Source organism: Leptodactylus fuscus, chromosome 8, assembly GCF_031893055.1.
Source record: "Leptodactylus fuscus isolate aLepFus1 chromosome 8, aLepFus1.hap2, whole genome shotgun sequence".
Taxonomy (NCBI): domain Eukaryota; kingdom Metazoa; phylum Chordata; class Amphibia; order Anura; family Leptodactylidae; genus Leptodactylus; species Leptodactylus fuscus.
The window spans coordinates 60,785,316-60,812,612 of NC_134272.1; the positions used below are offsets into that span (position 1 = coordinate 60,785,316).

A 27,297-nucleotide genomic window follows, 5' to 3' on the forward strand; every position below is an offset into this window, starting at 1 on the left:
TGCTGAGCCATTTGTGACCCACCTAGTTACAGTCTGTACAGTCGCTTACAGAACAGAGTAGTATAACTCATTCTCTTGGTGGATATGGCAGGAACGACAAGAGGATAATTCTTGTTACATACAATTGCCTCCAGTTTCATTTCTTCAGTATAACCTGTATGTTCTGTTCCCATTTATTTCCATGCCTGCTTTTTGATATCTTATATAAGTGCATTACTCAGCACAGCGGGCAGCTGTTGAATGCCAAATGCCTGGCATGCCTCACTGAGATACAGAGGCTGACATTTTAAGATTCTTTATCCATAGGAACTAGATATCCTTGCTTAGTGGAAGTGAATACGTTATCCAGAACCCTTTATGTTAACCCTTCTCAGTTCTGTTGTACTTGCCTCTGTTACTTTTAATCTAGTGCAATTCCTTGCAGTTTTCTGTTGTATTGTCTGACACTTTGTAGTATATATGAGTAAAAAATGAATGCAATCCATAACTCACCGGAAGAAATAAGGCAAAATAAAAGAAAATAAAGTACAGATCTGTAAAAAAAAACCTACATTTGATAAAGTAGTTTTATTACAAAAATGAATATGTCTGGCAATAGGCACAAGGTGGTGGGACCATAGCCATGTAGTTATTTTATTCGGACAGCTGGCATATTATTAACTAGATAAAGCACAGGAGACTGTTGGAAAAATATAGTTTCTATTTAATATATGTGTGTTTTATTTATTTCATATAGTCAATCCAATTGTAATAAATATATTTATTCTCCATTACAGGCATATTCTACAATAAGTTCTTTCAATAAATTAAAGGGGTATTCCATGACCTATCAGGGTACAATGGCCATTACTAGTGGATGGCCAAATGGACTTCCATCTCTGTACCCTGTGTTACTCCCATTATTTTGACCTCTGTTATCAGCTGATCAGACTTCCATCAATAAATTCTGGAAAACCCTTTTAGTATAATATATTGGTATAGTTACAATACATGACAATATTCAAGTCTGTAGCCCATTTACAGGCACCTTCCCAAGATGAAGATGTGCAATTTCTACCATGTGTGGGAGTCTACTGATTCTCTCCCAATGGCAAATGTCCACTGCTTCATTTTTATGTTCTCCAGGAGAGAAGCCGCAGCTAGAGAAGTATTGGTTTTCTCCCCTCCCCTAGTTCAGCACACATTCAAGTGTTTGGCCATCAGCTATCTACAGTAGGTACAAAGCCAACTTTACATCATGACCTTTTCTAGCACCATTTCTCATGTTAGCTTCACTTTCACACACTTGCACGCTTACTTCTGTTCCTATTTAGGCTCATATTATAATAAATGATCCCACCATTAAAAGAGACTTTGGCATTGACTCAGTCCCGAATGTGCGTAAAACATACCGTATATACTCGAGTATAAGCTGACCCGAATATAAGCCGAGGCCCCTAATTTTACCACAAAAAACTGGGAAAACTTGGAGTTTGGAAAATGGTTGGAGTTTTTGGGTGCAGTAGGTGCTGGGGAAGGGGAGGGGGTGTTTCGGTTGTCTGTCTGCCTCTTCCCTGAGCTTGAGGACTGTTTTTTTCTTCCCCCACTTGGAATTCAGTCTGGGTATCTGCAGTGCTCCTATTAACCCCTTCCCGATGGAACAGGAGCACTGCAGATCCCCTATATTCAGTAGACCGGGCACTTTCAGACACAGGGATAACTAATGTGTTTGTGTTTCACAGTCATTTTCTACTTTTGTATGTATTCTAGGGAAAGGAGGGATTAAGAACTTTTATTTTTTTATTTTCTGGAAATTAATTTTTTTGCACTATTTTATGGGAGATTCTATACATTGATATAGTGGCTGGTCATAGACTCCCCCCATTCTCCTAAAAAAAATATTTTTTTTTTGCTGACTTGAGTATAAGCTGAGGAAGACTTTTTCAGCACAAAAACTGGGCTGAAAAATTTGGCTTATACTCGAGTATATACGGTACTTACTCTTCTCTTATTAATCTCCTCTACAGTTAGTCTTTCTGTCATTTTGGTCTACTCTTACTGATGCTCAAGAAATGGATTATACAAGTTTAGTAGATTTTCTTGTTTTGGGTCCATTCACAGTAAGGAAAATGGTGAGTAATTTGGTGTGGAATTTGAGCACTGAAAAAAAAGCCTCCCATTGACTTCAATGGGCTCTGCGAGCTTTTTTTTCCACTAGCAGAATAAAAAGCTAGCAGAACCCATTGAAGTCAATGGGAGGCTTTTTTTTCAGCGCTCAAATTCCACACCAAATTACTCACCATTTTCCTCCATGTGAATGGGCCCTTTAAGTATAGGTTAAATCTTTGTCTAGTCCAAGGGGTAACTTTGAGTATTAGCAACTTGAGTCATTAGCAACATATGAAAGGCTCCCTTAATTACATTCACAATTAGCTATTCTAGATAAATATAGAATGTTTCTGATTTCCATTTCCTGAAGTCCAGAAATCTACATGCCTCTTAAAATCAGTACAGTCAGGATTGTTTGGTGAACACAGTAGACATTAGAATCTAGACCTGTCAGAAGACAAGAGAAATTTATTGCTCTCAAGACTTAAACTGTGCATGACCTTTAAACCTCAGATAAAAAGGCATACGACAAATGTGTCTAATTTTAAAGGGGTTATGGCATGAACAATATTAATCCTCTATTGATGGGAGCTTGATGGGGGTTCCAGCAGTTGGATTCCCATGGATCAACAAGTTACTGTGAATAGGAGGTAACTTAAAATAACTAGAAAACACATTTAAAGGGGTTCTCCAGGAAATCTGTGTATCCAGTTTTTGTAGCGCCAAACCTTGAGGTTCCTTTTTGGTTCTATTTCACGTCATTGGAACCAGTCCCATAGTCGCTCCACTTCCTGTACTAAGAGGGCTGGCTTTACTATTATAATGGTCTATTCTGTCAATCCCCATAGTACAGGTTACTAGTAGTGAACACGGAACAGAAGGTGGAGAAACTTATGGGCTGTGTGCTGGTTATGATCATGTTGCCTTAAGTTAATATCAGCAGTGCACCAAACCTCTAGAGGAAATGAGTGTTCACAGACACCTTGGAGAACCCCATTAATTGTAGGCAAACAGATCTGCTGTCTGATATTATCATGATAGATTGGTTTGGCCACCTTTATGAATATGGAGCCCCCTGGGGTGGATTAATGCTACTAGACCTTTAGAGTACAACTTGTCTAGATTCGAAATCCATACAAAATGCTACATTGGACAATATTGTTCACCTGCAATAAAAACAACCACAAGTTTGTGGTAGTGCAAAGCAATAGTGGGATCTGAAGAGAATTACATAAAGTTTATGTTCATTCAACAACTATGAGGTCTTTGGGGCCACACGGTGGCTCAGCGGTTAGCACTGGTGTTCAAATCCCGCCAAGGGCATAAAACCATCTACAAGGAGTTTGTATGTTCTCCCCGTGTTTGCATGGATTTCCAACCCATATTCCAAAGACATACTGATAGGGAAAAATGTACATTGTGAGCTCTATGTGGGGCTCACAATCTACATAAAAAAAAACCAAAAAACTATGAGGTCTTTCAATTGTCAGGTTGAAACTAGACTGGACAAGTTAAACTAACTTCGTATCTGGATACTTGGCAGAAAGTCTATCATCTATAGTCACTGGAATATGTGAATATTCTATCATGCAAAATCGTTTATGTAACGTGTATACATTTGAACCCCATTTTTACGAAAACTATACATTTCTATTTATATATAAATATTATTTTTCCAGAAGAGATTGAATAGCTTCATAAAATAATTGCACGTCTCATCCTGCTTCACGGTTATGCTGGATGTAAAAGGAAACAGTCAACAAGCTTCTTGACAGACAGGTCCCTAACAGGTTGTCTGAAATACTAGAGAAGGAGCGATAGCATTTCTAGATCACATTACTGTGCAGTGTTTGAAGTGAAGGCTACATATTACTAAAAGCAGATCCCCCACTAGATTTCCGCTCTGAAGAATTGTGAATGCTGCTCTGAATTATAATACAGGTAGTGAACCACAATGAAAATGTGATAAGTGATAAAACATATTTCTAGAGAAATCATTTATATAAACTGTGCGATTTTGTTTAAAAATGTGATCACGTGGTATAATTAAAAATGGACTCCTTAAGAGTATGTTCACATGGTGGAATTTGCATTCCGCTCCGGATTAGGCCCCAATGAATGGGCCTAATCAGGAGGGAGTCTCGCACTGCGGACACCGTGGTTGAGTCAGCTATGGGTACCAAGGGACATGTCGCTTTTTTTACACTACTAGCTAGCGGAAAAAAGAAGCAAGTGGCTCCCATTGTAGTCAATGGGAGCCCTTTTTGGCAGCAGATTTTGAGGCGGATTCCGTGTGATCGAGCCCTAAAATCACAGTCAAGTGATTCCCTCTATAATAACAGCTGGTAATGGTGAGGAGTCCTGCAGAATAGTGGCACAGATATGGTGCCATATCGAAAAATATTTTTTTTTGACATTGTGAGCTATTTAATTGATTTACAGACATTGGAAACCACTTTTAGGCGAGGGTCCCACATTGCAGAAACACAGTTTCTTTTGTTGCAGATTTTGTTGCGTTTTATTGAGCCAAAGTCAAGAATGGCTTCGGAAAGAAGGGAATATATGGGAATTTCTTATAGTACTACCTTTTGCTCAATCCACTCCTGGCTTTGGCTCAAAAAAACGCAACAAAATCTACAACAACAAAAAAGCTGTGTTTCCACAATGTGGGACCTTAGCCTTAGAGGGGCATTGCAAAGTTTTTATCTCATCTCCTATTCATGAGATAAAGAGCAAGTTGCAGATTGTGACATTCCTACTGCTGGGACACCAACTGATCACGAGAATGGTGCTCCCTTTGACCTTTTCTGAATGGAGCAGCAAGATGGAATGCTGCTTTATTTGTTCACAAGGGACCTCAGAAATGAAGTTGAGCCCAGTGCTTGGCTATATCTGGCAGTCCCCTAGAGTGGTATGGAGTGGCATTCAGATAGGGGTACAAGGGACCACTGTTCTTGTTCCCAGAGATCAGACCCCCCCCCCCCCCAATGATCTGAATCGTATCCCCTATTCCGTGTATAGGAAAAAAATATGGTCTAAAAGCAGACTGAGGAAAAACAAAAAATTCTTTTTGTCTAGGGTTTGGTACCCCAAAACACAGTGTTATCTTTACTCTTTCAATGGCTATTGTTGCCTTCTGTGAAAAGATAATGGTAACTTTACTACCAATCTGTATATTCGCTAACACAGTATCCAATACATGACTGACACACAGATATAGATGACAAACAATGTTATCCAATCAATATCTGACACCCATGGTGGTCTGCTTTCTGTCAGCTCGGCATGACTGATGGGCGTGATGGTGCCTTTATAGGTTGAGGTGTGGGCTAGTAACTGGCCAGTTTCCTTTTTAGACACCTCTTGTATTATGTAGATTTGACCGGGTTGCTTTTCATGGTCGACATCACCTGCAGACTGTTTCTTATTCCTTCTGTACCTAAAGCAGAAAGTTGTTATTGGTGGCAAGTTCTCAATACAAGAAACCATACAAAGAAATACAAAAACATTCCTGGAAATTCTTGATTTTTATCCATGTCCTGTGGATCAAAGCAACACGTTAACATTATAATTAAGACTTCTTATAAAGCCGTGAGAATTTGTGAATTAGTCTACCACTTCTTATATATTAGCATACATTACTATAACGTATGAAACAATCTCTAAGTGTGTAAATCTTGTGTACACAATGAATAGGACTGTGCTGGATTAGGCAATGATAAGTATAGGGGTCTACAGTAAAGGGACACACCGTACAGAGCAGATTTAAGCTGCAGGAGAGAATCAAGATTTAGGGAAGCGAAATAGGAGATGACCAGACCAGAGGGAAGGAGGAGGAATTCCAAATCCCACTGTGATCGGGGGAGGGGAACTCCTACTTTTCTCCTTAACCTGAAACCTGTCACTGTGAATATGTTGGCCAATCTCTACGGGGTATGTTACAGAGCAGCAGGAACTGAGCAGATTGATCTATAAAATTATTGTTTGAAATCAATGTTCTTTCTATGCTTAAGAGTCCAGTGGGCTGACACCTTGTATAAGCATGTATACACAGATGGCTGTCAATCCATGATTAGGACCGCCCACTGGACTCTAAAGCATTTGACGCATATATAAATAAAATGGATTTCAACCAATATGTTATCATTTACTAAATCTGTTCCCCAAAACTACAAGACATGATTTTGCTCAACTTCCCCTGCATTATAAAATGATGTCAGTAGATTACATAGAATTTTCATAGTGACAGGTTCCCTTTAAGTTGAAACTCCAACATGGCACATTACGAAGAATTCCTTAAAGTAAACTACTACCTTTATAATGGAATTCATTTGGTTCATAGCATAGAATTACATGGAATTTGGTTAGCCTGATATTAAAAATATTACTATGAATAGTGAATATGGACGGGGGATATGCACAAATAATAACTACAGTATTGGAAATAGCTTACAGATATGGAAAAACTACTATTTACTGACCTATAAAATGAATGAGTTGTTATCAGCTCCTATCCAAAGGGCATAATGTACCATAGAGCTGCTATGGGCTCTTGGAAAATGTTGAAAATGAGGGCCTATCTATAACTAGGTTCACATCATGTTTTTACTATACTTATCATTCATCCATTTAAAAATAAAAAAAAATAACAAAAATGGATGCAAATAGATATCACACCTTTTTATAACAAATGCATGAACAGTATATTGGAAAGTATGATGTGAACCTAGTCGTCGTTGGTCTCATCCTCTTTGCTCTACATAGGAAGTACAATGATAGCCACCCCCAGAAAGATTTGATAGTCTGCCAGTCCTGTCAAAGTCAAGCTAGGTTCACTTTTGTGCTGTTCTCTTTGTTGGTCGGGTCTGCTGTAGACCTGAACAAAGGACAGACAGACCGATGTTTTTGTGGTTATAGACGGACACCTTTGGACCCCATTGACTATGATGGGGTCTGCCGGATATCTGTTGGTTAACCGCCATTTAAGGATTTTTTTCTTCTCTGATTTTTAGCTGAAGAGACTCCAGAACAGATGTGAACTCCAGCTGACATTCACTTAATGTGTATGGCCATCTTTAGGGTCATGGAAAGCGGTGACCCAGTTTGACTATAGCTATGATGCTCTTCCTCTTCTGTATATACATGAACTCCTATACTGGTTTGACTTCATTACATTAATAGTATATAACATAGTCACCCTATGCTTAATTCTGGAATTATATATAGAGATTGCTCAGTTTGCTGTTACATTTCTCAGACCATTCATTGCCATGTTGAGTTTGGGCAGCTTAAATCTGCTTAGTAGCCAAAACCTTACTTTATCTGGAAGTCATCTCTGGAGACATGGAGCCCTTCTGTTCTATAAATGGTGCATGTCCCCCTTGTTGGTTTTTAAACCTCGAGTGCTGTCAAAAGAAAGTTTTTACTATAAGCTGATTGGTAATGTTGTCATATTATACTTGTAGGGTTGGTCACCAGCTCCATATAGGTAATCTAACAACTGAAAAACTAGTAATATCATTATCACAAAAAGGACAAGGTGTAGTTGTGTTACAGACTGTAAACTTGTTGAATTTTCTTAATAAATTTGTACCAAACAATAGGGGGAATTTAATAAGACTGTTTTTCCTACCCCAGTCTTAATCTATTTCCCCACAGACCCTAGACTGGTCAAAATAAGATGCTCTGGCCCTTGTTGCTCAAAAGAGCTCACTTACATATTGACCAAAAAAACCCTCAATATATTGGATATGGAGACAACTATTCACTAGTAAAAATTACTGTTTAATTCAGGTGACCCTATCTATCTGGGTTTATATGCGGGATTCTGGTGACAGGCTTCCTTTAAAGAGAATCTGTCACCTCTTTTGATATGTCTTATTAAATACTTGTATTTAGAGATGAGTGAACACTAAAATGTTCGAGGTTTGAAATCCGATTCGAACAGCCGCACACTGTTCGACTGTTCGAACGGGTTTCAAACCCCATTATAGTCTATGGGGGGTAATGCTCGTTTCAGGGGTATGCAATATTCGATCAAATTCTACTTACCAAGTCCATGAGTGAGGGTCGGGCTGGATTCTTCTCCCTGCGCAGCATCCCCGCGTCCTCTTCCGGCCTTGAATTCACTCTGCTAGGCATCGGATCTAGGCAGAGCCAACTGCGAATGCCCGCGCTACAAGAAAATAGCTGCTTACAGTGTAAGTGGCCATTTTCTTGTAGCGCGGACATGCGCAGTCGGCTCTGCCCAGGCCCGATGCCTAAGCAGAGTGAATGCAGAGCCGGAAGAGGACGTGGGAACACTGCGCAGGGAGAAGACTTCTAAAGGTAAGGGAAGAACCAGCGTTGATTGGCAATGTATAGCATTCTGCCAATCAACGCTGGTTCTGCATCGAATCTTAACTTCGAACAGCTAGTAGTATTCAATCGAGTACGAGCATTTCGAATACCGTAGTATTCGATCGAATACCTACTCGATCGAATACTACTCGCTCATTTCTACTTGTATTCCCCAAAACATAACAATTCTGGAGCATCTTTTTTCTTATAACTCTGTATTAAGCTGTTCCTGTTATTCCTCCTAGAAATTGTAAATTGACAAGTGGGTGTTACTAGTTAGAGGTGTGTCCTTACACAGCTTGACACTGTCCAATCAGTGCGAGACTCTGTAAAGACACACCCCTTGAAATGATGACTGCTCTTCTTCACTGAAATAATTATCTATTTGCAAACAAAAATTCTAAATTGCCGGATTTACATTTTTGTAGCAATTAACAAAGGTCAATTAACAAGGACACAATGAAGATTTGTTGTTTTTTGTTTATCATTACATTATATTGGTCTCATGTGCTCAATAATAAAATGGTGACTATAGAATTTCATGTACCAATTCTGTACTTCTGTGAGAGAAAATTATAGCATCACACACAATATTACAGAGATATTCTGGTTTCCAGGCTTTGATTCATAACATTTTCTTCTAGTATATGGCCTTTACCCCGTGCATAAATATATATTTATACTTCTGCTTCCAAAAACTTTAAAGTTGCTTTATACATAGGCTGGAAGACTTGATATAGAGGACATATCATCAAATGATTCATTTGACTCTAAGGCTGAGGCCCCATGTTGCAGAAACGCAGCTTTTTTTGTTGCAGATTTTGTTGCGTTTTTTAGAGCCAAAGCCAAGAATGGCTACAGTAGGAATGGGAAATATATAGGATATACTTATGCTCTACCTTTCTTATCTACCTTTTCCTCAATCCACTCCTGGCTTTGGCCCCATTTAGGCCCCATTCACATGGGGAGTGGATTAGCGGATTTTGGTCCCGAAAGTGACGCGGGAAGTCGCGGCTTCCACCCTCCGGAGTTGGCTCAAATGAATGGGCCTAGTCCGGATGGTGCTGCCACATTGCGGACGCCGGGGCTGAATCAGCCGCGGAGTCCGCCTGAAGAAAGGGCAGCTCGTTTCTTTTTTCCTTGAGCGGCAACATGCCGCTCACGGAAAAGGGAAATTGTTAGTCTACATAGACTTTCATTGTGAGGGGGCGGATTATGTTGTGAATTTAGCGCCATAATCCACCCCCTCTTGCCCCGTGTGAACAGGGCTTTAGACAGCGCAAAGTAGACTAGACAGTCTTAGGGAGCCTTCACACGGAGTTACGCTGCGCTCATTCTGAACGTAAAAACACGTTCAGAATGAGCGCGTAAAAAGCAACTCCCATTTACTTGAATGGGAGCCGGCATACATGCGCTCCCCATTGAAATCAATGGGAGGCTTTTTTCCCTATTGTTTCAATGTATTGGCTAAGTGTACGGCAGTAAAATGCACTAACAATATGGCGGATTTTTACCCCATGGTTTTGATAATTAGACCATGGCCATTTTCAATAAAGCCATGCCTTCTTTGTCATACAAGTTGCTAAAGTCTATACAAAGTGTCTATTACACTTGATAGATGTGGTGCACAGTATGGTGGACAGTTTTTTTGCCACAATTTATACCAGAAGTTTTTTTTATTTTTTGAGTCAAAGCCAGGAATGGATAAAGCCAGAATAAGAAGTATAAGTTATTCCTTTGTATTATTCAACTTTTGAAAGAGTCCCATATAAGGACTAAGGTTCAATCCCCCCCCACCACCACCACCGCCACATACACTCCTTGTTTCTTTGTTTTAGGTCAGTCTCTTCATATAACCAATGTAATGGTGGAGCAACCTAAATAACAACAGAGATAATTCAGACAGAAAAGCATAAGATAGCTATGGTTAGGATAGATTGAATTGGTAGCTTCATATACATATATATGGTGCAGGCAACCAATTGCAACAAATATCTGATGATCTGTTGGTCTTCACATCTATGGTCATCTTTATGTAAATGAATCAGAAGATCGTGGCAAAGCAGGCCTACAAAAAAGCTTTACTGCTTATGTTGGCAGAAAACTTATATATCACAGACATTATATCCAATAACAAATTTTATTAAAAAATTTTGTGTCACATTCCAAGTACTTTCTGCTTTTGGTGGATGTCACATTAGAGCCATCCTTACATGGTTCAGATCAAAGGAACTAACTGACTGAACAGCTCACAGAAGACACGTGACCTGATAAGGCAAAATCCAGTATATTTTCACAGAACGGTTTTCATAGCATAAAATCACACAAAAACAAGAACTCAAAAAAGAAGTTTAATAGTGAAACATTTGGTATCCTGCCAAAAACCAATATTCTGTAGCGATGCTGCTGGGTGGAAACACACAATATGGGCTGTTTTCAAGTTAAGTGTCATTGTGGAATGTAGTGTTAGAAAAGGACAAAAGAAACCGGACCGTGAACAACCTAAGGAAAAGTTAAAAAAACATTCTTTGGATAGGATGTCATGGTATTGGCACAGTGGTCTTCAAACTGGTCTTCAGGGAACCTCATACAGGTCAAGAACCAGAGACATTTCAGCCTCTTAGAAACATTTGTATATCACCTCGTTGGCTCTTTTTTTTTGGGTAACCTGAACCTACGAGACAGAGTTCTTTATTTTTGTGCTCCAAGTTTATGAGAAAATGGTGTATTGAAGATACAACCTCTATGTCCAACTATAGAGTACCACGGATTTCAGGAGTAGATGTAGCGAAGAATTGATATGTTGGGTTTTAACACGCCTAAGCTTTTGTTCACACATGAGATAAGAGGTGTCTAGTAGCAGTTTATTTGTCTGCATGTGTATAGGGAGGGCAAGGGAAGTGCTAGGCTGACCGCTATCTGTGGTGGACACATCAGTTGTATATTGCATGGGGCTGTTGGGATTGGCTAACCATGTAATGTGTACAGGGTCTTCCAGTTTCTCCTCAATGGCAGGTTTCAACATTTCTGTAGTTAATTCTTTTTTAACCAGGCAGGTAATGAAACCATAAGAGTTTTTTTCTGGATCAGAATTAGGGTAAGTTCACACGGGGATTTTTGGACCGGAGTTTGATGCATAGGCCGCCTCAGAATCCGGTCCAAGAAACGGCTAGCCGCGACTGGATGCCGGTGCACAGCACCGACATCTAGTCGTAGCATTCCGCTCTGGATTAGGCCCAAATGATGGGCCTAGTTGGAAGGGGAGTGTCGCACTGCAAATGCCGCAACAGATTCAGCCGTGGAATCCATAGCAAAAATGGTCATGTTGCTTCTTTTTTCCGCTACCTAGTAGTCAATGGGAGCTGGTTTTGGCAGCTCATACCTTAGGGGTATGATCTTTCAGAAACTATGCCATGGAACTGAGTGGATACAACACATTGACAACACCAGGGCTGTTTTAGAAAAAAAACACACCATCCTATTCTTTTCTAAACCACTTACGTGTAAATATAGGGGTTATTGACATTGTGGTCAAAATACAATGCTAATGATAAATCCATTTTTAATCCATATGCAAATAAATTGATCCACCAATGTGCACATACTGCACATTAGGACTTGTCATATTTTCTGTTCAGGACAAAATGGGTTATATGGCAGGCACAGCTACACCCATGTTCAGGGTGCAACAAACAACAAATTTTTTAATATAGATTAAAAGTTGATTTTCTCAGCAGCAAATCTGAACTTTGACTCGGAAAGATATGTTCAGCCTCCACGACAACATGTGAGCGGTTTAGATGAGATTTTGATGTTGATGGACTCCCTTTGAAGCGACACTCCAGATTTTTTGTAGCTACTTAAAGTGCAAGGTCACCTAAGTAGATTCTAAATATGCTATTACTGATGTTGTCACTGATGACCTGTACCCTTGTCTCGTACCTGTCTGCTGCTGTAACATGAGAGGGGTGTAGAGCATGGCTCCAAGCCCAGCAGCCTTCCTTAGCTGCCCCAAAGGTGACTCTTCTCAATATGAAGAGAACAATAATATATATGATGGATTATAATTGGGGGCCTGGTACAGATTTTGAATCGGAGCTCAGGAGCTTCATATTAAGCCTCTGACCTGTACCCATTTCTATTTTTTGTTTCTGCAAATTGTTGCCGAGCTCAAAGTAGGATTGATCTTCTAGGACCTAAGAGGATGATGTCACTCAAGGTTCTTCAAGCTACACCAACTACTGAGAAGGTAATGGGGACATGGTGACTTGACTGCGAGGGACACTAGGGACTATTCAATCAACCTCTATGCACATTGGACATCTAAACTTTTATCGAAATGACTGAAGTTCCCTGAGGACTGGTTTTAGAACCATCAAGGATGGAAATTTAGGTCAAACACATCATCTGCCAATGCACACAAAATGAGGAGATAAGAATACAAAAATAAGTTACTCTATATTTTATCTTCATTATAAGCTACCCACCATGTTAGAGTAGGCTCGGGATATCCGGTAACTTCTACTTCCAAAGTAACTGGAGAACCTTCCTTAACAGTTACATTATGCAGGTGCTTGGAGAAGGCAGGACTTTGACCCGCCAGACTAACACTGTTTTGTTTTTCAGAAACACTTCTAATCGCCTCTTGGGTAACCGTATGCCTCTGGCAGCTTTTGGCAGGGTCTAACTGAAACATGAGACCAGAGAATTCATCTGGGGTGGCATGCGCCCTATCTTTAGTTCTAGCAGTGTTATCAGAGGCATGCAATTGTTCTGTTTTTTCCATGCTTTCGTAAACAGAACGGTGCTGCAAATGGGTTTCATGCACCTCGTTCATCATGTGGTAGGTGGGTTTTGCTTTGGCAGGAGAAGTACTTAGGGAATAGCGAGTCTCATTTACTATTGTCGAATGGTGGGAGAAAGGAGACTCTGCTTTACTTCCAGCAGTGGGTGAATAGAATCTCTCAGTCTTTTCCTTTTTGTGACTCGACATATCAGTGTAAGAGGCAGGCGTTAAGAAATCGGAACTGTCCGTCACCCTTTTGCCACTTGAGCTTATGTGCATTTGCATGCTGTAGGAGCTGACATGCGTGCTGTGCGAGCTGTAGCATGGCTGCTCGTCCTGCTCTGTCTCTGACTGGGGGAGGTTGGATTCAGGAGTTTCAGCAAGCGGAGGCAAGGAGATGTCATCGGGGGATATGCATTCATATTCATCCCCAGATACAGCTTCTTCTGCCAGCAATTCAGGCTGCAAGTCTGCATCTGCTTGTATACTACCGTCTTTGGGAGTTACTGGCAGATCTATGGTTTCTCCAGTCTCATCGCTTATGGAAATTTCTGGTACTTTCTGTGGCTCCTATATATATATATAAAAAAATAAATAAATAAATTAAAAAATAATAATAAAATAATAATAATAATAATAATAATAGTGCCAACGTATTCTTTACAAAATGAAAAAAAATATTTCAGTTTTACATTTTTTTTAATATAAATTTACCATTTTTCAAACTGAGCAAAAAAATCTTTGCTATATTTCATAATTCAGATTACCTATAATGCTTATAATATGTCTCCTCATATATATACCTGCAATTTATCTTCTAGTTCCTTTAAGTAGATACATAAATCATTCACAGAGATGAGGGCTTCCTTGTGTTTTAGCACCGTCTTCTCAACATATTTTATTCCATCCTCTTCTCCTAGAAGAAAAATATCTGTGTGAGAATTGTCACTTACAATGGGATATAAAAGGATTAAACGTGTTTACCTAAGGGTCTTCACATGGCTACTAAGCATTTGTACAATGCACATCAAGGAATCCATTGTGATATGAAGGGCTAACTAAATCTTTTGCTAAAATATAAAGTAAATCCCGCTGTTTGGTTCTGCTTTGCAGTAGTCAGCCAAGTAACATGTATGCAATTTAAACTTGACGTAAAACTATGCCTAAAGTCGGTCATACACTATAGATCTGCTGTCAGAGGAGAACCAGGAGGTCCCCCGATGTCCGAGGTCTCTGAAATTGAAAAGTTTGGTCAATATATATTTTACCTAATTTACCTAAAATTATTATTATAGAGTTTTTTTTACTTAATTATTTTTAAATAAAACTTTTTGTAATAAAATACAATACATTAAAAGTCATGAACAAAAAACATACAGATACAGTCAATTCAGGTACAGACCCCGCCCGCCCCCAGAACTGTCCCCGACATTGAATATGTATACATATTGTGAAAAGGTGACAGGCAAAGGGCTGGAGTCCCGCTATATCAGCCCCAGATTCCTGACTTATGTGTGGTCCACGGCGGGTCTGGAATAGGTTTCAGCCCCAGATGTGGGTACTAAGGCTCATTACTGACCCATAAAAGGCTGCAGAGCCTGCAGTTCAGGGAAGATCCAGGAAATGAGGAGACGACTGGGTCTGTCCTGTAACCCTGAGTCCGGTGAGACCAATTTGTGCGTGCTTTTTTGTGTGGCTGGTATTAATCCAGACATATAGTTAGGTTATTAATTCTGTTTAGTTAGTTGCTCGGACAAGCAGGAATTTGTTTTATTTCTGCCTGAAGTTAAGGCTGTATTTTGTTTTTGCTCATTTTGTGCCTTTAGTCAAGGTTTAGTTATTTTCCTGGTTTTTTTTTCTAAATAAACCAGTTTATTTCATATTTTGTGTCCCTGTCTTCACTATTTAAGTCCGCACCACTGCTTCTACTGAGCTACCTTCCCCACAATATGGTGTATGACCATTTTAAAGGGGTTTTCATACTGATGCCCTATTGCACAACGTGGGGCCCCAGCCTAAAGGAATTTCCAGGATTACAAAAACATGGCTGCTTTCTTCTAGAAACAGCACCCCACCTGTTTATGGGTTATGTGGTATTGCAGTTCACTGAAGTAAAAGGAGCTCAACTGCAATAATACACTGTGATACAGCCATGAAAGCAGCCATATTTTTCTAATCCAGTTAACCTCTTTAATGGAAAGGAACAGGACATTATTATTCATACAAAACTTATATATAAAAAGCCCAGTGTGCTTCCATGTTAAATTAAATACAGACATTATTTTTTAATAGTGTTTTTTTGCAGCATGTGAATGGGTATAAAGTACCATATTCACCTGCACCGGATGATCACTGTGAACAAATTTGAGGAGTCCTGAATGTGTCCAGCCCCTCCCACTCCAAATATTATGTGCAATACAGAGTAACACAATACTAGTAATGGAACAACAAGCTGTAACCTCACCATATATGTGTTTTGCAATATTTGTCATTTGCTGAATTCGCTCTTCTTGTTGCGGTACAGTGGGTTCCACAAACTTATTGAACTGCTTCAGAAGCACCTCTACCGACTCCTTTGTTTTACACTCGGCGGAGTAACGTCCCACCCTGACCACTGTGGCACAGGCTTCGTCACACCAAAAGTGACTCTTTATAAAAAAAGAAAAAAAAGAAAAAAAATGTTAACTGCTGACAGAAATGTTCATATAGATGACGGGATCCCAAGAAACATTACTAAGATACAGCAGAATGAGCACATCAACTGTAGGGCATGAAGGTAACAAGAGCAAAGTAAAAAAGTAGATCAAGAAGTAGATCTGTTCCGAGACTTAGATTTAGTTCTTATGAACTTGCACCATGAGCGCTATTCTGTTCCCATCTCTCATATTGCCATTTATGCACTGGAGCAGAAGGGAAGGAAAGTGTTCAGTCCAGAGATACCTCACAATAAGGCCACATGCGATCATGGCAGGAGACAGATTAGAATTCCTTCTATCCATAAATAGTTATGAACATAATATGCCCATACCACATCTAGCACCGTCAGCAGGTTTGTGGTCAAAACTGCTGACAGATTCCATTTAACCCAGGTAACGTGGGTTGATCTATGTAATAATGAATTAATGCTTATCAAATATGCTATTTTACATTCAGTATTTTCAGGACACAAAGCTATGCATTAGGGTTGAGCGATCGGGATCGAAAAAGATCGGATCCCGATCGGCCATCGAGCAAATTTCACGATCGTGATCGGTTGGAAAATGATCGGAAATCAGATTTTGAAATCTCAATATCAGCTCAACCCTAAAAGTGACTTTTCCCATAGAGAAGCATTGACTAGGGTTGAATGATCGGGATCGGAATAGATCGGATACCGATCGGTGATCTAGCAAATTTCACGGTCGGGTTTGGGATTGGCTGGAAAATGATCGGAAATCGGATTTTGAAATCGATCCTGAAATCTCAAGATCGGCTCAACCCTACTATGCATACATTCATACATATACTGTGCATATTCCTTGAATTTGCATTTTATTAACATCTACTACTAATTCTGGAGAACAGTACATGTATAAAAGGACTATTGCAATGTGCCATATGCATACAGTTATGTCTAATAGCCCGAGACAAGGCTGGGATTATTATTACCTCCTCTATTATATGATGTAGGTCTTCAGCCATCTCAAGGTAGACTTTATAATCTTTCACCACACCGCTAAACTCATTCATGTGTTTCTGTAAATCGCTAATGGACTCCTGAACGGGATCTGCTTTATTCATTTTCTGGGAAACGTTGCTTGCTAACATTTTCCTTTCCAAATTATCAAATTTCTTCTTTAACACCTTCAAACATGAATAAAAAAAATTAAAATACAATTTATATAATAAAAAAGCATTGAAATAATTATTGAAACTATCTTGTCCAAATACATGTAGGTTTTCAAGCAGGCCATATATTCAGATATTTTCCCAGGTCATTCTTCCAGTGATTTTTGAAAGCAGTTCTTAAACCAAACTTGTCACACTAATAGGGTAATCAGATTTTATACAGTGCTGTGCAAAATTTTTAGACAAGCATAGGAAAATGAATGCGAACTAAGAATGTTTTCACAAATAGAAGTGTTAATGGTTTATTATTGTCAATTAACAAAATTAGGGCGGGTTCACATCTGCGCCCGATCTCCGGTTTAGCCAACCCGGCCTGTTTCTATCTTCTGCCCCGCGAAACTAGACAGGAGGCGGAAACCTGGCGGTCAGCTTTCAAACCCATTCACTTGAATGGGTTTGCAGAGGTGACCGCCTGTGTGCATCTTCTGCCTCTCCGCGGGGAAACCGTTTTTTTTTAGCTGGACACAAAGTCAGACATGCAGGTCTTTGTGTCCGGTTAAAGGGATTCTACCATTAAAACATGTTTTTTTCCAATGACCACGTCGGAATAGCCTTAAGAAAGGCTATTTGTCTCCTACGTTTTTGGTCTCCGCCACGCCGGTCATCCGAAATACCATTTTTTCCTGGTATGCTAATGAGTGTCCGGCAGCAATGAGGGCGGGTCCCAGCACTCGCACGCTGATGGAGGCATCCCCACTGTTGCCGGAACTGGGCAATCCAGCGACGCCTTCTTCCTGATTTGCCTCCTCCCCTTCTGTGTCCTCTTCTTTCATCGTCATGGGTGACGCATGCGCAGTCGGCTCTGGCAGTGAGACCCTGTTAGAGCCGACTGCAAATGCCAGCCGGCGGCCATATTTGCGAGGCCACAATTGCGTGCATGCGCAGTACGCTCTGCGAAGTATTTGCCAAACAGAGTGTACTGCGCATGCTCAGTAAGGTCCGTACAGCCCTCCGACGTGCGAGTGAACTCATCCAGACGAAAGAAGAGGACACAGAAGCGGAGGAGGCAGCTCAGGAAGAAGGCGTCGCTGGATTGCCCAGTTCTTTAAACAGTGGGGACGCCTCCATCGGTGTGTGAGCGCTGAGGCCCGCCCTCATTGCTGCCGGATACTCATTAGCATACCGGGAAAAAACGGTATTTCGGATGACCGGCGCGGCGGAGACCACATCAAAAGGTAGGAGACGAACAGCCTTTCGTAAGGCTATTCCGACGTTTTAATGGTAGAATCCCTTTAAAAAAATGGTCTAAAGTGTCCATTTTTTATCATTTCGGCATTTCGGTTTAGAAATTATATGCGAATGAGCGTTCATATTGTTTATGGCATAACCCTTTAAAGTATATAAAAGTGTAGGTTCCTTTTGGACAGTTCACAATTTTCAGTCCTTCCAAGATAGGGGCATAGCTTATGAAACCTCACCCAATGCAGATAGTCCCAAAAATTGTAGGGTCAGGCCTGACTTGATAAATATGCATAAGAAGGGGTTCATCGATTGTGTCATAGGATGCATGTATTTAGGCGTTAGTAAAAATACAACATACAAAACACAACACAATATAACAATATAATATGGACACATGGTAGGCTATCATTGTTGGATTGCATAGTGCACAGTTTGTACTTGAATGTAAACCAGAGCACGCCATTCCTACATGACTCTCACATCACCGGACTTCTTGTAGCCATGTTTGAATAAAGCTTTGACAATATCACCCCCAAGAGAATGTTTTGTGCATTTATTTTCAATTTCATGGTTTATTACATTTTACGTGTTGGACCCATCCTTTATCCAAAAGTCTACAAACCTGAAAATGTGAACTAACGTACTGTATAACATTTAAGACAAGACTATGTGCTAATGAAACATGTGTAGGACATGACAAGGTATTTCATATCTCACAGCTGTTTTCTTGGTGGACCTGCATGTACAGATTATGAGAAATGATCTTATGATTCATCCCTCATATTCTCTATGTGCTGGCAATGTGAAGCTAGAATATGACACTGCAAAATTCACGAGGGTGAAAAGAAATGAACTAGAAGGCCGTGTTCACATTTCCAGTTTTTTGTGAAATCTCTATAATGCTAGATCCTGATAGGCCCCACTGACTATAATGGGGTCCACTAGAAATCTGTTATGATGTTCATCATTTTCTGGTTGAAAAAGTCCCGCATGTATGACTATTTTGGCTGTGATTTTTGGTCCATGGACAGTAAGCTGATCATAGATTGTCCCTCTCAGATCAATTGTAATACATGGATGAGATTGGCATGAAATGTTAGTTTTTTCGTGCAGCGCCACCATAGGAGAGACCAAGCATTACACAGTTATTGCAATCAGTAGGCTATCCATGTAATTCATGGACATGCCAGGTCCTCCAGAGCAAAACTCACTCTTTATAGCGACTCTCTGCTCTTGCCATGTGATGAGGATCCTGTGCAGAGGTTTCCATCTTCTAACTCAGAATTCCTTAATAGGACATTTTGAAATGGGGTGTCTAACAGCCCATATAACAGTACTATAAGCTTATTATCAGCCTTAAAGGGGTTTTCCAGTCATATATTGAATTTTCACACTAGATAGGTCATCAGTATTTTTATCTGTTAGTCTCTGGATGCCCAAAACAGCTAGTGGATGGGCAGGGCTCCTTTTCAAGTAATAGGAGCACGGAATTGCTGTGTTCCTATTACTTGAACACGTGCCACCCATCCACTAGTAATTATCAGTACCAGATGCTGCTAGAACAGATGAACTGTGTGAAGTCGAGTGTCTGCCACAACAGGTTATACACTGACTTAAATCTGTGGTTATGGAAACGCTGTGTAAAAAATGGGAGGAATAAGTTCACATAGCAGGAAAACAAAGCAGCATTTCTAAAGCAATATATTTGGTAAAAGTCTTCAATTTACATAAGCTACCAGTATAGATAGGATCCTGGAGATGGGACAACCCCTTTAAAGTCTATAATTGGGTCGGCTGCGATTTTGACGATTTTATACAGGCCTTTCCTCTTAGCCCATTTTAAGCAGAATGGGGGACAGAGCCCCCACTTGTGTGAACCTAGCGTAAGTCATGGCTCTGACTAAGATCATTGTATGTAGTGGTGTATGTAAAGTGTCCTAAATCTGAAAACTTAGAACTAAAAGCAATAATATAATGCCCATGCTCATACATATGGAATATCTCACAGAAAATCAAATGTGCTGTGTACATGTCATCTTACTAATTTACATATGTTATTGCATACACATACTTATTCTGTGTACACATTACATATAACACGTACAGGTATACAAGATAACAACATATACACATGCAGTAGAATAATACGTATTGACAGCTACATATACCTGAATCTTCTCTGCATACATCTCAACCTGCTGTATCTGGTTCTTAATGACTTTCAGATTCCGTCCTTTATCGGCCTTCTTAGTATAGTTGAACTTCAGGTTATTAAATTTTTTTTTCAGATCCTTAAATGACTCTTTCAGCTAAAATAATAATTAGAGTTCTGTTATACTAAGATAGTAAGAAAAAAATGAAAATATATCCTCAAAATATACATTTTATTACATTGTAATATACTGATAAGTTGCCTAAACGTAGCAGTGTCGAAAGCTGATGTTGTAAATCATTTTTAAATGTAATTAATAATACATTTGTATTACAATTGTAATTCAATGCAATTTATTTTAGCATGTGTTTGTTAAAAAAAAACTACATATATATATATTTTATTTTTATTTTTTATTTTTTATTTTTTTCTCAAGGAAATGCTTCAAAAAATATATTAAACAAAAATAATATAGTTGAAATGCAGAGAAAATGCTAAATGTGATCATATCATTAAAGTTTTTTGAGCTAGAAGGAGAAAGAGTCAGGAATAGTCCAGTCAGAGTCCTTGTTTTTGGCTGTAGCAATACATAGGATTTTGACAATTCAATGCGTCACGAACTTCAGCATAAAGCATTATGTACAATGGATATTGACCATAGAAATAACTTTAGGACTCACAGTTTTGCCCATGTTGTAGCAGTGCAGCAAGGCCATATCTGGATCAGCGTTTGACCGAGTACATGTTCGATCAGATATCAGGCTGTTCGAGATGTTCCATTCCAGTCAAACACGACGTGGCAAACTCACTAAAAATTTGATTCCCCTCCACCTTCCCATGCGCTTTTTTTGTACCAATAACTGCGCAGGGGAGGTGGAACAGGAACTATGACAACAGAGGCATCGAAAAAAAATCAGAAAAAGCCATTGGCTGCCGAAATCAGGTGACCTCCACTTTAGATGAATAGTGGATTTCAGATCCGGGTCATATGAGACTGTGAATATGTGACTGTGAGACAGGGATAGATGTACAGGCAGGGATAGCTAGGGATTAGCATTATTTAGGTGGGAATGTTACTCAAACAGCTCTTTGGGGCTCCATCTCGCGGCAGCCCATTATATGCGAGTCAGGATCCCTGTCAGCTTGCGTTATGTGGGAGAAGACTTTTCCCCATAGGAAAGCATTGGCCAGCGTTGATTGGCCGAATGCCGTACAGTGAGACCTAGGGGGCAATTAGTGATAACTCTGGATGATGGAGGCACATTCAGATTGTCATATCCCCTTCCATTACTTTACTGGGGCGCTATAATGTCTGCATTATAATTACTTGCTTTATATGCCGTGATGTCACAGTGTACACAGCGATCTTTCTGTATGTATATTATCCCTGTGCCATGATATCATTGTGTGCATTATCCCTGTACTGTGACACCACTGTGTGTATTATCCACTGTGTACATAAAAAAAATAATAAAATGAATATGTTTGTATCTATGGCCAGTGTGACTGTTTACATGTTAACTAAAGAATATAATGTATAGAGGATAAATGGTCTAGCCCTTACTAATGTGTTACTGTACATACCAGGCTGAACCGCCATATTGGAAATGATTCCTTATGTTACCAACGAATACTCAGACAGACCATAAAGTGAGCTGGTGAAAAGTTTTACGATGATTTACTCAGCATGAAGATGCTTTAAAGAATCAGAGGAGATGTTTATGTTTGTACATATGCTATAGGGCAGATATGAGAGCAGAAGGAGGAAAAGGCTTTACGCTTTTCAGATAGCAGTCAGACGGAGGAGAGCAGCTGCAAGCGAACGCTCTGATACATGAGACTTTTTTTTCTGAGACCTGAAGATCTGATTTCACATTCTCTCACTGCCATCACAGGGATCTTGTCTTGAGTCATCTCACAGATGTACTTACAGTTTAGCCTGCACCATTAACAAGCATATGCAGTTATACAGTACAGTATGTTACAGTAGCACCAGACTGATAGCAACCAGATACTAGGGGCTAGAGGTCACTGGCCAGACCACAGGCTGCAGAAGATGCATATTGGACCCCCCCCCCCCCGATCTCACCACGGGGGTGCCGTGGTGGACATGTAGCATGGCGGAACCCCTTGGATGCCGTGGTCATGCTTGACCATGGCATGCAAGGGATTGGAAAAACCCCATCGGAGCTGTGCTCCGACCAGGGGTTATGGAACAGGGTGTTAGCATTCAATTGCAGCTATCACCCGCTCCCAATGCCATGGGCGGTTGTGAAGGGGTTAAAGGGCTATGCTGCACACATGGCATTGTGGGTGATCCCACATTCCCTGAGTTCCTTGCCCCATGTCCTAAAATGTGCAGCTGCCATTTTAGGAAAATATGTGATTTGTTATCATAAAGCGTGAGGAAATTTGGATTCGATGCAAATTGAATATCTCCTGAAATTCAGATCGAATTCTACTTTGTCAGTTTCGATTCGCTCATCTCTAACAGTTATAAACAATGTATCTCTGTTATGTATGTTACTTTTGTAGATTTGGAGAAAAATGACTTTGTTTTATTGAAATGAGGCAGTAGGAGTGCACTGGGCAGGTCTTCAGTTCCTTTGTAGGTAAAACTCAACCTTGTCAACTTGTGCACCATAAGAGAAATTGCTCTCTTCTGCTGCTCACCATAAGAGAATATGAGATGCTTTCTTGTATGACTTTTATGCTTAAAGGGTTGTCCCATAACAAGGATCCTATCTATACTGCTTGTTAATGTGGATTTAAGACTTTTCCTAAATACACTGCTTCAGCAAAACTGTTTTTTTTTGTCCACTATCTTAATTTATTCACTTCATTGTTGACACTGTGTTTCTATGGCCCTTGGGATTATCTGCTCAAATGTCAAGTGAGGTAGCTGCCTGCTCTCAGGGGGGAGGGAGGAGGGGTTAAGTGCACAGGAGCGAGCCTGTGTCTGTAGCTGTTCCTAAGTCCTGTGACCTAGCTTTCTGCTCTCAAATAAAGGAGGGGGGAAATGAGTGCTGCTTTCTTATATAAAACAGTCTAAATCCTAGTGGCACCTGGTCCCTCTGCTCATTAGGATTTAGCTTTCTTATATAGAGCAGGCTAAAAGCTAGTGGGCAGAAAGACCTGGTCCCTTAGCCCACTAGGATTTAGCTGGCTCTATATAGAACAAGCTAAATTCAAGTGTTATAGGACCTTTGATGACATCACAGGCCCTTCAGTCGTCCCATAGGATCATGCTATGTGGTGGGCGGAGCTACACACTAATTTAGGGGCGGGGCTAAACTGGAGGTAGTCAGACAGTATGGCTTTGCATATGAAACCCTGCCCACCAATTGACGTCGAAAACCAGGAAGAAAGAAGTATTTGCAGCAGCGAAGACTAGTGAGCAAGGGACATGGGAATACCCCTTTAATACTTAGCTTCGGTAGAGGGGGCCGTAAAAGGGAAAAGCATGAATTTTAAGAGACCTGAAGAGTTTGTTGTTTCAATGACATAACTTTGTAATTTTGAAAAGATGCCTTTAAAATATATTATGATACTTTTTATATAATCATATCAGAAGCAAAATAAAAAATAAAAAATACTGGGAGGAATTTATTTAGACTGACATTTCCTACACCAATCTTAATAAAGTCCCTGATTGGTGTAGGAAGTGTCTGAATTATTAAGATTCTCTTAAAGGGGTTCTCCTATCTCAGCTAGGCTGGATGCAGTGTCTGCTTCTCACTTCCTGTATTTCTCTCCCTCCCCTCTTCCTCCTGCTGAACGGGACAGACAACACTTCTGCAGGTCAGATAAAATCTGCAGATTCTTGTACAGAATGGACTTAGTGTTATCCGTCTGTTTACTTGCTGGCACTGAGTGAGTGATGTCACTTGTCCTATCTCTGAGGTCCGTGGTTATAGCAACGGAGGAATAAGTTCACATACTAGGAAAACAAAGCAGAATTTCTAAAGCGATATATTTAGAAAAAGGCTTCAATTTACATAAGCTACCAGTATAGATAGGATCCTTGTGATGGCACAACCCCTTTAATAAATCAGGCGCACTCCTGGGTGTCAGAGTTTAAATCCAGGCCAGTCAGGAAAGGTGTAGATTCCCTATATAAGGCCATTTGGCAGAACAAAACACGTTTTACTGTCATAGAGAAGTGGATGGGATTCTAACTAATCCCATCTCCACTTTGTGGAAAAATACCTGTTTAAATGCATACCTCATGTCCATGTTTACTGTGGACTTTTTCAGCAATATGTGGATTAGATTTACTAAAATTTGCAAAACTCTGTGGGGCTGTTATATGAAGACCAAATGTACCCTTCACTGAAATATATGCCAACTTGTAACTGGCCTTCGTTTCAGAGATTATTTAAGGTTGGGTCCACACCAGCGTTGGAACTCTGTTTGGGGATTCCTTTCCCCTCTCTACTTGAAAAATGCAGCACTTTTCTCTCCACATTTTTCACCCTCTTTGGGCGGAAACCCAGCGGGCTCCATTATAGTCTATTGGGTCCACGGGTAACTGCTTTCTTAAGTGGATTAGGTTTGTGTTTGGACATCCCAAGGAAATCGGAATGCAGGTGTGAACCTAGCATCAGCCAGTACACTGGAGTACATGATTAGAAATCTGACCCCACAGTCACTACGCCCAATTCAAGGAAATTGTGAGAGTGGGGCAAAACTGGAAAAAGTTACAATTTATGTACAAAAACATTTTTATGCCTTGTATAGCATAAAACTGGCAGACAAGTGATAATAAATCTGCCTTGACATTTTTATCTGTAAGCCTTTTTGCTCTGTGTGTCCCCAGTAAAAGGATGATTGAAATACTTAGAATAAAACCAAAATGGCATTTTAGAAATCATTAAAATGAACAGATACATGTAATCTAGTTACATACACTGCTATGTGTCAGAAATGGATCTGAAAGGCGAATATATCATTTTACATTACTTTCACCCTCCTTCTCTGCCCTCGGCAGCTCTCTTATTAATTTGCTGTTTTTGGAGAGGTTTTGATTGACATATAAAACAATTATTTCTATTTTTTTCAGAAATTTGAGTTTGCTGTTTTGACATGTACATTTCAGAATATTCACATTACTCAGTATTTGACTGACCTACAGATTTCCCTTGTTTATTTAATATATATTCTTAGGTTGTCTTAGATAGGGGATGGAACCAAATAGCAAAAGTCGCTATATTTAAAGAGGATCTTTCACCACTTCCACCAATTTAAGTTCTTTGCACCTGTTAATAGGCGGTTTTCCACTGATTCCAGCACAATTGGAATTTTCTCTCTAGCCCCAGCCATTCATGAGCTACAAGCGCAGTTAGCTTTAGATGCTTGATGTGCTGTTTAGGCTCTGCACTGTCAGAAGGACGGTGTCAGGCAAGGGGGCGTGATTTAGAGCTCCAATCAAAGGCAGCCAATGTCAGAGCTCAGAATCACACCTCTTGTCTGCTTCTCCCTGTCACCGCCCATTTAACAGTGTAGAGCCTAAATAGCATACAAGGCACAAAAATTAACAGCATTGATTATTCAGGAACAGTGGGGCTAGAGAGAAAATTACAACTGTGCTGGAATCAGTAGAACATCACCTATTAATTTATGTAAAGAACTGGACCAGTTAGAGGTTGTGAGAGATCCCTTTTAACCTATTTGGACCCCACTCTGCAGCAAAATAGACCAACATTGGTGGGGAGAGCTACAGCGATCCAATAAGCAAGTATTTCTTCTTTTGTTATTTTGTACTCTCCCTGTTTTTTTTAATGTAGATTGTGAGTCCCATATAGGGCTCACGATGTACATTTTTCCCTATCAGCAGGGTCGGACTGGCCCACCAGGGAACCCCGAGCCCTGACTGTTAGTACTCATTTTGTTAATGCAGATACATTGGTTAGGGGCCCGATCGGGGCTTCTGGCCATCCCGATGCATTTGCATTGACAAAATGAGGGCTAATAGTGTCAGGTGCCGGATCGGTAACCTCGGGGGCCCAAGGCCCCAGGCTGCAGGCAACAATGTAATAATTAAAGATGGCCGGCTGCCGTCAATTGCCCAGGTCCTCAGCACACAGAGACCCCCTGCCAGTACATACTTTCCCTATCAGGAGGACATCATTGATGTTGCAGCATCAGCTAATGGCTGCTTGTCTTTTAACCTTTCCGGGCACTTACCAGCCTCAGCTATCTCCGCCACTAGCTGCAACTTCATAAAGACTTGTCCGTGCTGCCTGAACTTCCCCCCTCCCTCTCCTCCTTACAAACTAGTGAGTCATCCCTTAGATCGTAGCGTGTGGGCACAGGAGTAGTCTGCTGCAATTCTTAACTTCTGGAGAATGTGAGAATATCCTTTTAGTAAAATCTGTATATTTAAAATGTATATGTGTGTACATTTCTTTACTGTATGTGTCTTGTAAACTGTGTGAGTACTGTATGGTTGTATATAGGTATGTGTGAGTGTATACAGTATGCTATAATAATGTGTATGTGTGAGTGTATGTGAGTATATATAGTATTCATACATTCATCTAAGTATATATATGACATATATGGTATATGAATGTATATAAATGTATATATGCTATAATAATGAATATGTGTGAGCATATATGAATGTATATCTGTGAGTATATATGGTATATCTATGAATGTGTAGTTATATAGTGTGTGCAATCCCATGCCATCACAGTGAAAACGCTGCAAGTTCAAAAACTGTTGCGGTTTTGGAAATCGCAGTGTGTCACTTATATCTACAGAATCACCTACAGTGTCCCTATAGATATAATAGACACAGAAAGTTCTCAGAGGAAACTTCTGTGGAGTTTTAGCAAAAAGCGCTGTGGGAAAAACT

General features: G+C 40.1%; 1 protein-coding gene across 4 annotated transcripts in view; it reads right to left on the reverse strand.

Moving 5' to 3' along the window:
- Positions 1 to 4,711: 4,711 nt before the first annotated feature.
- The window catches only part of CCDC141 (coiled-coil domain containing 141), a 101,128-nt gene continuing 78,542 nt past the window's right edge, over positions 4,712 to 27,297 (reverse strand). Inside the window, exons 18-24 of one of the 4 annotated variants that reach the window (XM_075286070.1) lie at positions 20,452 to 20,592; positions 16,862 to 17,056; positions 15,678 to 15,861; positions 14,017 to 14,129; positions 13,705 to 13,783; positions 12,915 to 13,110; positions 4,712 to 5,527 (exon numbers count right to left, since the gene is read on the reverse strand). In XM_075286070.1, the coding sequence (XP_075142171.1) occupies positions 5,269 to 5,527; positions 12,915 to 13,110; positions 13,705 to 13,783; positions 14,017 to 14,129; positions 15,678 to 15,861; positions 16,862 to 17,056; positions 20,452 to 20,592 (1,167 nt within the window). In that variant the 3' untranslated portion in view covers positions 4,712 to 5,268. Of the gene's footprint in view, positions 5,528 to 7,431; positions 7,494 to 10,824; positions 10,930 to 12,914; positions 13,784 to 14,016; positions 14,130 to 15,677; positions 15,862 to 16,861; positions 17,057 to 20,451; positions 20,593 to 27,297 lie in introns of those variants that run through there. The other 3 variants (XM_075286067.1, XM_075286069.1, XM_075286068.1) reach the window with 3 other exon arrangements.